General features: G+C 36.5%; 3 protein-coding genes across 3 annotated transcripts in view; 1 reads left to right on the top strand and 2 right to left on the bottom strand.

The window, feature by feature from the left end:
- Positions 1-13,958, top strand: part of LOC141338412 (poly(rC)-binding protein 4-like) — a 405,056-nt gene that overhangs the window by 83,311 nt on the left and 307,787 nt on the right. The window lies entirely within an intron of this gene.
- rbm15b (RNA binding motif protein 15B) lies at positions 1,394-7,109 on the bottom strand. Its single transcript, XM_073844686.1, has one exon. It carries the CDS (start codon positions 6,918-6,920, stop codon positions 4,473-4,475), a length of 2,448 nt encoding a protein of 815 aa, XP_073700787.1. The 5' UTR covers positions 6,921-7,109; the 3' UTR covers positions 1,394-4,472.
- Positions 7,834-11,821, bottom strand: manf (mesencephalic astrocyte-derived neurotrophic factor). The gene is made up of 4 exons (XM_073844715.1): positions 11,617-11,821; positions 10,909-11,036; positions 10,026-10,167; positions 7,834-8,696 (listed from the first exon to the last, which is right to left on the bottom strand). The coding sequence occupies exons 1-4, from the start codon at positions 11,702-11,704 to the stop codon at positions 8,512-8,514; spliced, it is 543 nt and encodes a 180-aa protein (XP_073700816.1). The 5' UTR covers positions 11,705-11,821; the 3' UTR covers positions 7,834-8,511.

Below are 13,958 nucleotides of genomic sequence, written 5' to 3'. Positions count from 1 at the left end.
TTTAGAATAATTCTGCATAAAAAAACAAACAATTATATATATTAATAAAAAAATAGAATATATAATTTGACATTTTCAGAATTCTGCATAAAAGCCATTAAAAACTATATATAACAAAAAACTATACTATATAGAAATATTTTTCACATTTTCAGAATTCTGCATAAAAACATTAAAAACTATATATATATTTTATTATTATTACAAAAAACTATCCTATATATAAATAATTCTGCATGAAAACTATATATTTAAAAAACTACTATATATAATTTCACATTTTCAGAATTCCACATGAAAACCCTTTGAAAACTAATATATACATTAAAACTATACTATATATTTTTTTCACATTTTCAGAAGAATTTTACATAAAAAAACTATATATATATATATATATATATATTAATAAAAAACTATACTATATATTTTTCACATTTTCAGAAGAATTTTGCATAAAAGCCATTCAAAATGATATATTTTAATAAAAAAACTATACTATATATAAATATTTTTCCACATTGTCTGAAGAATTCTGCATAAAAGCCATTGAAACTATACATTATTTAATTAAAAAAATATATATTACAAAAAACACAATGTATAAATAATTATTCACATTTTCAGAAGAATTCTGCATAAAAGCCATTAAAAACTACATTAAAAAACATCCTATATATTTTTTTTTCACATTTTCAAATTCTGCATAAAAAACAATAAAAACTATATATTAATAAAAAAACTACTATATATAATTTTTCACATTTTCAGACGAATTCTGCATAAAAGCCAATAAAAACTATATATATATTATTTAAAAATATAATTTTTTTTAAAGAATTCTGCATGAAAACCATTAAATTTTATCCATCTAGATCTAACATTCTGCTGAAATTATTATTGTTATCATACAAGCAAGTTAATGTGGATACATACAATTTATAAATACTTATAAATAAACCTAAAATATACAAATATTTACATTTCAAGACAGTTATTCATTATATATACAATTCTGGTAAAATTATTATTGTTATTATATAAGCAAACATACACTTAAATTGGTTGTGAAATGTAATATTTAAATATACATTACCTTATGTCCTGTTTGTCATTAAATGACATTTGATGCGAATTTAAGATGTATTATGAATTTCAAACACATTTGTTAGAATTACATAACACCCTATTTGCATCAATAAGACATTTGACTGATTATCATTAAGTCATAACAATACTTCAAGCCAAAATCATAACTAACAGTCAAATATGTGAGCCTGGACCACAGAACCAGTAAAATACCATAAGGGTATTTTTTATTATTATTATTTTTTTATTTTTATTAAGACTTATACATCACATTTAAGATGAATAAATAGGCTTTTGTTAGGACAATATTTGGCTGAGATACAACTTAGAAAATCTGGAATCTGAGGGTGCAAAAAATCTAACTATTTAGAAAATCGCCTTTAAAATTGTCCAAATGAAGTTCTTAGCCAGGCGTATTACTAATCGAAAATTACGTTTTGATATTTACGAGCCTTACCGAGTATCCTAATGATTTTTGCCATAAAAATCGATAATTTTGACCCATACAATGTATATTTGGCTATAGCTACCAATATACCCGTGCTACTTTAGACTACTTAAGGTACTTAACAGACTCGGGTCACCACATATTAACTCAAAAAGTTCACGAATCCCACTTGTTCACCAGCAGACATCAGTGAACTTCTCAGAATACACCAGTTGTTGACAAGTTGACAAGCGCAAACACGAAAAACCTCTATAAACCAATTTCTAGGAATTACCCATCACCTCCAAAGCAGGTGGTCCAGTCAATTAAGTAACTCTAAAGCCTTTCCGCAGACAGTTGGTCAGCAGGAACGCGTGGTGAGATCTGTCAGGATTTGACAGACAGGACCGCAGTCGCTCGATCAGTTAAGACTGTCGTTCTGACAGTGAGAAACGAGCTAATTAAGCGCTAGTCTGAAGTACAGTGTGGTATTAATAATTAACAAACCCTCTGAAAACAATAAGGCTGGTTAATCTTCCAGCGTCATGTAGATCTATATATTAAACAGCATAAGTACCACATGCAAACTAGCTCATTTGCATACCAGCATAGGGCGAAGCTAAATGAAGACTGCTTTCAACTCGGTTAAATGCAGCAACAATGTCTCAGCAAGCGTTTAATATGCACTGCACTGACTGTTTTCCCTCAAGCAACTTCCCACTTGCACAGCAGGAGCTCAATGGTTTCTTATGTTGAGTTAAGGCTTGTTTTTTGTTTGACCACACTGCCACCTTGTGGTTACTCTACTCTACTTCACAGTCAAGCCTCATTTGAACTCTGGTTAAATGATGGATGTGGTTGCCTGGTTACCACTTTAACCTTCAGCATGTTTTGTAGGCAGGACTGAGATGGAAAGGTAACTATGGAGACATTGAATTTAACACTGAATGCAGTTTGGGAAATAACGACGGAGGTACGGTTTAAAAACAAGCACATGAAATGTTTACTTCTTTTTTATACGCCATACATGTTTTGCATACAGACAGAAGACTTCTAGAAAAAAGTATTACAAAAAAAGGAGTGATAAAAGATAGAGCATGATTAAACAAACAATGGAAAATCACCGTTCAGTGCAAAGGGCTGTAGTGTTGGCGGGTGGACTTTCAAACCCCACTTAAATTCGGAAAATAACACTTGTTTCGCGGTTCACACGTTATTATAAGTCTAAATCGCTGGACCTTTTAGAATAGCACTTGTTTGAGAAGAATTGGCTCAATTGGTTACAATGACTTGGCAAATAGTCATTCAATGGAGGGCAGTTCGCAAAACAGCTAAGGCTTCGAAAGACATTCCTGCGTACAACCGTAGTGTTCGTAAGGTTTACAAACGTTAGTGTGTCTGGATCGGTACAGTACTCGCTCAGTAAGTTACACATGTTCTGTTAGTGCTGTAGATGCATATTTGTAACAACATACAATAATAAAAATGCAGTGGGATCAACGACTAACTTCATTTTGTCAAACATACCTGATGCATTACATTGTTAAAGAGGTAGATGCCGTCGGTTATGACACAAGCGCCTCACCTGAACTGAACATACTGCCTTGTCAAGTAGTTTTATTTCTGAGTAACAAAATAAAACGTGTAGGGTTTGTCAAACGGACAGCGGATGTAATACGAAAGGGAAGAACCCTTACCAAATGTGTTGCGGAGTTAAAGGATCACTTCACTTCTAGAACTAAAATTCACAGATGATTTACTTAGCTCTTGTCATCCAAGGTGTTAATGTTTTTCTTTGGTCATAAAGAAATTGTTTTTTGAGGAATTTTCTTCATATTGTGGACTTCACTGGTGCCCCTGAGTTTGAACTACCAAAACGTAGCTTCAAAGGGCTCTAAACAATCTCAGCCGAAGAACAAGGGTCATATCTTGTTTAACGGTTGGTCATTTTCTTAAATTAATATTTATACACTTTTTTTTTTTACCACAAATGCTCATCTTGTCTAGCTTTGCATATGCGCTTTGGTTCAAAACAGTTAGGGTATGTCGAAAAGCTCCCATCTCATGTTATCCTCTAACTTCAAAATCACCTTACATCGCTGTTTTACCTTTTTTTGTGAAGGGCATATGATCTTTGCATGTTCATTTTGTAAACACTGGGTTAGTACTTTTGCAGCGATGTAGGATGATTTTGAAGTTGGAGGAGAAAATTAAATGGGAGTTTATCGTTAAAAAAGGTGTAACTATCAATTTTTTTTTTTAAGAAAATGATTGATCGTTTCACTAGATAAGACTCTTCTTCCTCGGCTGGAATTGTTTAGAGCCCTTTGAAGCTGCATTTAAATAGCATTTTGGAAGTTCAAACCCACAGGCACCGTTGAAGTCCACTGTACGGAGAAACTTCTTGAAATGTTTTCCATAAAAATATAGTTTCCTTACGACTTAATAAAGCAAGATATGAACATCTTGGATGATAAGGGAGTGAGTAAATTATCTGTAAATTTTGGAAGTGAACTAATCCTTTAAAAGCCAGTAACAAATTATTATACTTGAATTTCAGTAAACAGATGTTGGTGAAACGAGAATATTGAATGCGACAATGTATCTGCGAGCAATTCACACAAGTTTGAGTTTTAAAAATAAGGTCCAGTACATTTTAAACCCATTAGAGCGAACCACCGGGAGGGGACATCAGTCAAATTTCCTGTGCATGCAGTAATATAAAAACACTTTTAAATAAAACCAACTGGAAAATGTTGAACACTGCTGAGAGAAATTTAAAACTCATTTGTACGTTTATAAAACATCTTCTCTGGGGATGCTATTCAATTCCCAAAATGTTTTAAGCAAATGCTGATGTGGACCGTGTAGGAGTATTAAAGTAAACAGGTATACCCAACCTAAAATCATAAAAGGCATAAAATCTGTGGAACGTTTTAGAGTTGAAACTGAAGTGTTAAGGTGAGTCTTTAACAACCACGATGACCAGGTGCTCCTCCTCAAGTTTCCCAAGAGTTTTCAGAGCAGTCTGGAGATACTGCTGCGAGAAGTCACACGGAGGGAAGGCGTACAACATTCCCCCCATCTCTCGGTCTTTGGGTCCGCCGAGGGGCAAGCCGATGACCCCTGCTGCTTGCTTGTTCCTGAGGTATGTCACCAGATTGCGGAGAAGACGCTGTTGAAGACCCGGTTCTGGAGGAGGGGCGTCGCGGTCCATGAGACCCTGGACGGCGAGGAGGACCGCGTAGCCGTCCGGGCTGCCTAGCTTGATGCGCCGCGTCACCTCATCCAGTTTAGGCTGATCCAACCTCAGCCGCTGAGCAATTTTAAGCTGCGTGATCTTGGAACCCCCTGCTTGGTTGTCTCTCATGAGGGCGTGGAGAAAGTTCACGCCTCCTTCGAGCATGTGCATGTTCGTGGGAAAGCAGCTGTTTTTGAGAACGAGAGAGCCGTGCCACACTCGACTGAGCATCTGGGCATATTCTGAGAGCGTGTTAGGCTTTTTAGAGTCTGTTTTGGACTTGTCCGTCTGCGAGTCAGGATCGCTCTCGCTTTTGCGGTGACTGCGCTCACGCTCGCGCTCATCCTTTCTCGAATGCGAAGGTTCGTCCTGCGTAGGACGTTCATCGCTGGAGTGTCTGCTGATGTCTGGAGTGTGATCGAGAGGTTCGGAAGTGGAGTCCGGAAGACGTCCGCGCCCCCTGTCAGGGCTGTCTTCGGGAGTAGACGGTGCTCCGCCTCTAAGCTTTGACCTCCCACGTTCCTCAGCGGGACGGTCGTTGGGACTGAGGCTCCTCCGCTTGCGCCGTTCCTCCCAGTTTTTCCCACGTTCTAGTTCTCGCTCCTTTAGCCAGCGCTCTCTGCTGCGGCTACGACTGCGGCTCCGCTGCCTGACCCGGCCAAATGCCTCCGGGTTTGCCCTCCGCTCGAGTCCTTTCGGCGGACTCCAGTCTCGGTCCGAAAGGCGCTCTCTTTCGCGCTCCGCAAACAGGGGGTGTGACGGTGAGCGAGCTCTTGCTCTCAGTTCTCGCTCCAGGCTGTGATGGCGTCCGTAACCATCAGGTAGAAGATCGTAGTGTGGAGGCGGGAGCAAAGGCGGCTGGTATTGTTGAGGGTACGCCCTAGTCTCCTCAGCTTTAGCAAAATCCACACGCAGACGGCGATTCGGACCGCCCAGAGGGAAGCCGCGCATTTGCGCGCAAGCAGCCTGAGCTGCGTCCAGGCTCTCGTAGTGAATGTAAGCAAAATTATCTCCTTTCACGTAGTCTATGGTGCGAATACTCCCAAAGCGATCAAACTCACGGGCTAACGCAGCCAGGGAGGTATTCGGGCCAAGCCCACCCACCCAGAGCCGAGTCGTCGGGTTGGCCTTCCCGTATCCGATCTTAATCGGGTTGCCGTTAATCATACGTCCCTGCATTGCCACTTTGGCTCGGTGAGCCATATCCAAGTTTTGAAATTTAAGAAAAGCATATGCGCCCCCTTGTCCACGAGCGGGCCGCTTGATGACAACCTCCTCAATAATTCCATACTTGTCAAAACCTTGTCGTAGTTCCACCTCAGAAATATTATGATCCAAGTTGCCAATGAACAAATTCCGTGTGGCTCTCTGATCGTCCTCAGGTTTTAAGTCCTCCTCAGGAAGCTGATACGCATACGCACGGCTTCTCTCTTCCAAAGTGCTGTAATAGTCCAAAACACGTTCCCTGCTGAGTCCCACGCCATCAACGTAATGCCTGGGTCTCATTTCTCGAAGGGCGCTACTTCCAGCACCTGGTGAAAGTGACCGCTGTCTGTAAGTGTATGCAGCACTATGCAAAGACACATAACTCACATCTGGAGGCGTGACACTGCGACGCCGCATGTACATGGGTTCAACTTTTAGTGGACGGTCATATAGCACCAATCTGGTTTTGGCATGACGCGCTTCTCTCGCGTTTTCCGTGTGTCTGAAATTAACATAGGCAATACGTCCTAGTTCTGGCGTATGAGACAGCTTGACGCTCACATCCCCGAACTTTTTAAACTCGTGAAACAGTCCATCTTCTACATGTTCATCAGAAAGCTGCGATCCAAGGTTGCTAATAAGTAGTGTCTTGTATTCAAGTCGTGCACCCACCGTTTCTGCAGATGGGGTCTTACCTTTAGGCAGGACTGATGTAGTTCGGAGAGGGGCTCGACCCAGCAGACCCAGTTCATGATGCGGGCGGTGATGCACACTCTCTCTCTCCTCACGGACGCGCGGTTTTTCCCGCTCTCGGCTGCGGCTTCTTTTGTGATAGCTTCGGCTCTCGGCGAGCAGCAGAGCGAGCGGCGGGTTCGGTTCGCGCTCTCGGTCCCGTTCGCGGACGCGTTTGGCGAGCGTTCTGGACGGACTCGCGTCGCGTTCGGCCTGCCGCTTCATTTTACAGTGATGCTCCCGCCGCGAAAATATAAAATCAGCTCCGAGGTGCAATCTCACGTCTCCAAGAGATTTTGCACATCCGTGAGGAGGGTCTTAACTAACGTCTTCACGGGGAAACGTTCGCCTGGATGTACGATTTCACGGGTAAAAATAAAACGACAAACATTAGCGTCCCCTCAGCTGCATCTATTCCGCCATCTTGGACAAAAGGAATGTGCGCGCTCCGCGAGTGGGAGGAGACTCTGCTGACGTCGGGACGCGTCGCGTGACGCTGTTATAGTTGTGGAAAATCAATATTAACTAAAAATAAAGTTTTAAGAGCGAAATGTTATCATTCTTTAAAAAAATCTGCCATTCTTATTCACAAACAGCTGAGAAAAACAGCTTTGCATGAAAGCCTCCTACATATTTTTTTTTTTTTTTGCTAATGTGAACATGGACCACAAAACCATAAGGGTATATTTTATCAAATTTGAGATTTACACGTCCTCTGAAAGCTGTAAACTTGCCACTGATGTGTTTGTTAGGAAGGACAATATTTAGCTGAGATACAACTAGTTAAAAAACCTGTAATGATGCAAAAAAAAATCAAAATACTGAAAAAAAAAATCTACGTTAAAGCTGTCTTTAGCAATGCATATTACTAACCAACAATTAGGTTTTGATATATTTATGGTAGGTAATTTACAAAATATCTTCATGGAACATGAAAAATTACTTATTAATGACTTTTGGCATAGAAGAAAAATGAATAATTATGACCTATACAATGTATTGTTGGCTATTGCTACAAATATTCCCGTGCTACTTTAGACTGGTTTTGTGGTCCAGGTTCACAAATGTAGGTTCTCTTTTAATTAAAAAATACAACTATAATGAAAAATAAAATATGAATTTCATATGACAATCCAAATTCTGCGCATTCACTTTAATGTACCAAAAGCTGTAATGTGATATATAAACACATGCAAATAGTATTGGAGTATATAACTATATAAATCAATTCTTTACCATGGTAAATAGGTATTTTGGTAGTCAAATAAATTCTAACTCCCTGTGACCGAGATGAAGCAGGTACAATGTTAAACACAAACTCAAAGAGAAACATAATCAACTAAAATAAAAGGACAAGGCTAATTTGTTTTCTTCTTTTAATGAAAAAGACAGTATAACTGTATTAAATCATTTTACAGCAAAGTCCACTCAAACCAACCCAAGCATTTTGAAGATGAGACTCTCGCTCATTATATGTCATGACTAAGAAAGTCTATACCCTCAAAAAAACAATAGAAAATGAAAACAAAACTAGGCAAAGTGTGTCAAAAACGCATTTCCCATAACATCAGGAGGCAAACATAAGTTGCGATGGGTATTAGTCGACTCAGAACTAACACGTTGAAGGTTATAAGTTAAAGGTTGTATTTTCATGGAAGTGTGTGCGTTCGGTTTCTTGATGTTTACCCCTGTTGAACATGGTAAAATGACAACACAATGCGAACCCCACTTTTAGGTGGTCAGTCAGCTGCACAGCGCAAATCTTCCACCCTAAATGCCTTTGTCCGCTGCCTTGGTCTCATAATTCCTTGCGAGTTTACAGATCTGTCCGTGCCTTGGCTGCGTTGGGCGCATACTTGGGCATTAGCTCATTGATCTTGCGGATGAAGTCGGATTTCTCCACGCATCCTTTGCAGGATTCGCCCCATTCCTCTAGAATTTTCTTCAGATCTTTCACTTTCAGTTTCTTGAGGTCGACGGAGCTCAGGTCAACTTGTTTATCTAGAAGAAGAGAAATGCATTTTATGGCTCGCGGTTCGGTCACTGACTGATTTATAACCTAATACAAATAAATAAACTAAAAACCGTCAAATTTAATTAAAAAACTTAAATTAAACATTTAAAATCAGTTGAGGCTGATATACAGTTGAGGTCAAAAGTTTACATACACCTTGCAGAGTCTGTAAAATGTTAATTATTTTACCAAAATAAGAGCGTTCATACAAATGCATGTTATTTTTTTATTTTTACATATAGTGCACAAGAGAAAATAGTTGAATTTATTCAAATGACCCCGATCAAAAGTTTACACACACTTGATTCTTCATACTGTGTTGTTACCTGAATGATCCACAGCTGTGTTTTTTTGTTTAGTGATAGCTGTTCATGAGTCCCTTGTTTGTCCTGAACAGTTAAACTGCCTGCTGTTCTTCAGAAAAATTCTTCAGGTCCCACAAATTCTTTGGTTTTTCTGCTTTTTTGTGTATTTGAACCCTTTTCAGCTATGACTGTATGATTTTGAGATCCATCTTTTCACACTGAGGACAACTGAAGGACTTATATGCAACTATTACAGAAGGTTCAAAAATTCACTGATGCTCCAGAAGGAAAAACATAATGCATTAAGAGTCGGGGGGTGAAAACTTTTGGAATTTAAAGATCAGGGCACATTTAACTTCTGGGAAATTTGTAAGTATCTTCTGTAGCTTAAATGACAGTACTAAACGAATTCATTCTGATCAAAAGTTTTCACCCCTGGCTCTTAATGCATCGGGTTTCCTTTTGGAGCATCAGCGAGCGTTTGAACCTTCTGTAATAGTTGCATATGAGTCCCTCTGTTGTCCTCAGTGTCAAAAGATGGATCTCAAAAATCATAGAGTCATTGCTGGAAAGGGTTCAAATACGCAAAAATGCTGAAAAACTTAAGAATTAGTGGGACCTGAATGATTTTTCTGAAGAACAGCGGGCAGTTTAGAATCAAGTGCATGTAAACTTTAGAACAGGGTCATTTTTATAAATTCAACTATTATTTTCTCTTGTGCACTACATGTAAATATCTTATTCAGGTCAGTACTAAAGGAAAAATAACATGCATTTTGTAAGATCCCTCTTATTTTGATCATTTAATGAACATTTTGCAGATTCAGGGAGGTGTGTGTAAACTTTTGACCTCAACTGTAACTTAATATATATCAACCAAAGCAGTAATTAGTCATCTTGAGCTTAAACAAATAAAATAATGGATATGATCTGGTTATTCATATTGGTCAACCACTAGACAGAAGCTAACAATTAATCAGTAGAAACATGCAAACAAACTTTTCAACTTACCATATTTCAGTTCGCAGATTTGACTGTCTTTCTTTTTGAGCTTTTCACAAATCTTTTCCACTGGCACATGGTAACTCATCGGTTTGGAAACTTCATTGATTATTTTTGTTGCTGCATCACTTGTTGCCCCTATATAATAACACTGCATACACAAAACACAGATATTAAAAAGCTGTATGAACAAGCAATGATTTTTCAAGATAAAAGCAATAGTTTAGTCGAAAATGAAAATTTGATTAAAATGTACTCGCTCTTAGACCATCCAAGATGTATTTGAGTTTGTTCATCAGATTTGGAGAAATCTAGCATTGCATCACTTGCTCACAAACGAATTCTCTGGAGTGAATGGGTGCCGTCAGAATTAGAGTCTAAACAGCTGATAAAAACATCAGAATAATCCACAAGTAATCTACACCACTCCAGTCAATCAATTAACATCTTGTGAAGCAAAAAGCTGTTTGTAAGAAACAAAGCCACCATTAAGACATTTTTTTTTTCTCTTCAAAATATACATAATCCATAATATTGCTTTCTCTAATTGAATCTGGAGAGAAATATGCACAGATCAAGCAGTGAGAACAATCCTAAACAAAAATGTTGGTGGATTTTGAAGCAACGGTTTGAAGTTAAAATGCAAAACTAATGGTTTTGTTTCTTATAAACGGAAGTGTTTTTGTGGATTACTGTGGTGTTTTTATCAGTTGTTATGACTCTCATTCTGACGGCACCCATTCACTCCAGAGGATCCACTGGTGAGCAAGTGATGTAATGCTACAATCCTCCAAATCTGATGAAGAAACAAACTCACCTACATCTTGGACGGCCTGAGAGTAAGTAAATTCTGATCGAATGTTCATTTTGGGGTGAACTTTGGAAGACTTACAAATCGGTTTTCCTTTCCTTTGGCCTCTTTGCACGATTTTAGAATAGCTTTTTCGATGGAGTCACTGTTGAACTGGACTTCGTTGTCTTGTAGCGTCTTGTAAAACCGTTCCAGAAAACCCACACAGACTAAAATGCAAAAATCATACGTTTAATAAATAAAATTGATCACACTTATGAAACGTATAGCATTGTACCAATCAATTACTCATTTACTGACCATTTTATGGATAGAAGAATAAAACATCATGACTAAAGGGTTATTTGAACAGGTGTGCCATATAGATATGATAAAGTGCTTATTTACATAGGCTTCTGATAATAACCTGCATTATGTCATCAATTTATTACAGCGTGATATGATTTTTACTGAAAACAAAAGAAAGTGGTAGCCAGGTGACCTACATTTAAAAACTACATAAATATGTAGTAAATAAACATTGTGCTTATAAAATTTGCATGTATTATAAAAATACATTACCATGCATTATAAATTATATTTAGCCTAACATCACCTTAAAACCTAAAAAAAACAATGACTGATGCAATAATTGAAGTAGTTAAAGGAAATACACCCAAGTAAACTAAATGAACTAAATATACAGCATAAACTAAAAAAGATAACTAACGCAGATGTGAGATGCTCTTGACAGGAAATGGGTCTCCTGCACATGTTTATACTATGAAGATTTTCATATATCAAACTCACCTTCACACTCTCCATCCTTCAAAGCTTCAGTGTAGCTCGGCACCAGCGCCAGGGCCAGTGCCACAGAAAGCCCACCTAAATATATCATCCTAAAACCACTCAAACGTGTTTAACTACTTGAATACGCTTTAAAAAGTCCTAAACTGGGGATTGAACGAGCATTCAAGATACCGGCTCGACAACACGGAATGTACCGATTCAACACAGCGCTTCCTATTGAAAGAGCCCGCCCGCTCTCACATCTGATTGGTTGCCGTTCCACTCTTCGCACGTCTATTGGCTAGCTGGTGACGTCGCAACACGCACTCGTTTCTGAATGGATGTGCGGCGTTCATCCAGGGAGTGAGTCCAGTTGGCGGCCTGTGATTGGTGTGACGACGGGTTAAGGCTTGGTGACGTGTTGGTTGCACCAGCGCCATGTTTGTAGTTTTTTTGTCATCCGTTGACGTTGTTGCATAAATGTTTTTCCACAAACTGGAATATTCCAAAAGAAGACATTTTGTCCAGACGTATTATACTTGACTGTGATATTTCCCTCACATAAAAAGTAAAGTGGCTACAGAAGGCAATACCATGGTGTGTTTGTTTCAAACACCATTCAACTCCAAAATTGTTTTTTTTTTTTTTAAACAATAAAACCACATTAGTCTTAATTCAGGACTGAGTTACTATATAGAATAGATATTAAACAAAAAGCTTCTTAATACTATTAGGTCTGTCCACACCACCCTTATGAAAACTAACCGTGGTTTGTTTTAGTAAAAGTTTAATAAATATGTTTTGGGGGGGGTATTGATTACATTACTATGGTTAGAGTAGCAAAACCATGGTTAATTTGTGGTTACCATATAGTAACTATGTTTTTTGGTTTTATTTGTAGTAAAGCCATGGTTAAATTACATTAAAGAAAGCTAGCTATAACTATAAAAACAACTAGGCTATATTAGAATCTGCCATGTTAAATACTCGAGTACTTTAATGTCAGATTATTATGACATTTTAGTATCACATAAATCGTAATATTTTGAGAATAAAGTCAAAATGATATCAATAAAATCAAAATATTTTGAGTGAATAAAGTCAAAATTTCGAGAATAAATTCTAAATATTTTAAGAATAAAGTAAAAATGTTTTGAGAATAAAGTTGAAAGTTTGAGAATAAAGTCAAAATATTGCAAGAATAAAGACAAAAATACGAGAATAAAGTAAAAATATTTCAAGAATAAAGTCTAAATGTTTTGAGAAAAAAGCTGAATTGCAAAAATAAAGACAACATTTTTTGAGAATAGTCTAACTATTTTGAGAATAAAGTCAAAATTTCGATAATAGTCTAAATATTTTGAGAATAAAGTAGAAATTATGAAAATAAAGTAAAAATTACATAAAGTCAACATTTCTTGGGAATAAAGTCAAAATTATGAAAATATAGTTAAAATATTTCAAGAATAAAGCCTAAATATTTTGAGAATAAACTAGAAATTTCAAGAATAATGTCTAAATGTTTTGAGAAAAAAGTTGAAATTTTGAGAATAAAATCAAGTTGTTTTAAGAATAAAGTCAAAATTACAAGAATAATGTCAAAATGTTCCAAGAACAAAGTCAAAATGTTTTGAGAATTAAGACAAAATTATGAGAACAAAAACGAGATATTTAGAGAATAGTCAAAATGTTTTGAAAAAAAGTAAAACTATTTCGAGAATAAAGTTGAAATTGTGAGAATAAAGTAAAAATATTTTGAGAATAAAGTCAAAATTATGAAAATTAAAGTAAAAATTACAAAAATAAAGTCAAAATATTTTGAGAATAAAGTCAAAATTAAAGTAAAAATTACAAAAATAAAGTCAAAATATTTTGAGAATAAAGTCAAAATTCCGAAAATATAGTTGGAATATTTTGAGAATAAAGTTGAAATTTCAAGAATAATGTCTAAATGTTTTGAGAAAAAAAAATAAATTCTGAGAATAAAATTGAATTGTTTTAACAATAAAGTCAAAATTACAAGAATAGTTGAAATATTATGAGAATAAAGTATAAATATTTCGAGAATAGTCAAAATGTTTTGAGAAAAAAGTGAAAATATTTCGAGAATAAAGTTGAAATTACGAAAATAAAGTATAAATATTTCGAAAATAGTCAAAATTACGAGAATAAAGTTGAAATATTTTGAGAATAAAGTTGAAATTACGAGAATAAAGTATAAATATTTCCAGAATAGTCTAAATTTTTGGAGAAAAAAAGTGAAAATATTTCGAGAATAAATTCAAAATTATGAAAATATAGTTGAAATATTTAGAGAATATAGCCAATATATTTGGACGATAAAGTCGAAATTTTGAAAAATA

Source organism: Garra rufa, chromosome 7 (assembly GCF_049309525.1).
Source record: "Garra rufa chromosome 7, GarRuf1.0, whole genome shotgun sequence".
NCBI lineage: Eukaryota > Metazoa > Chordata > Actinopteri > Cypriniformes > Cyprinidae > Garra > Garra rufa.
This window is presented reverse-complemented; position numbering and strand designations above follow the sequence as displayed.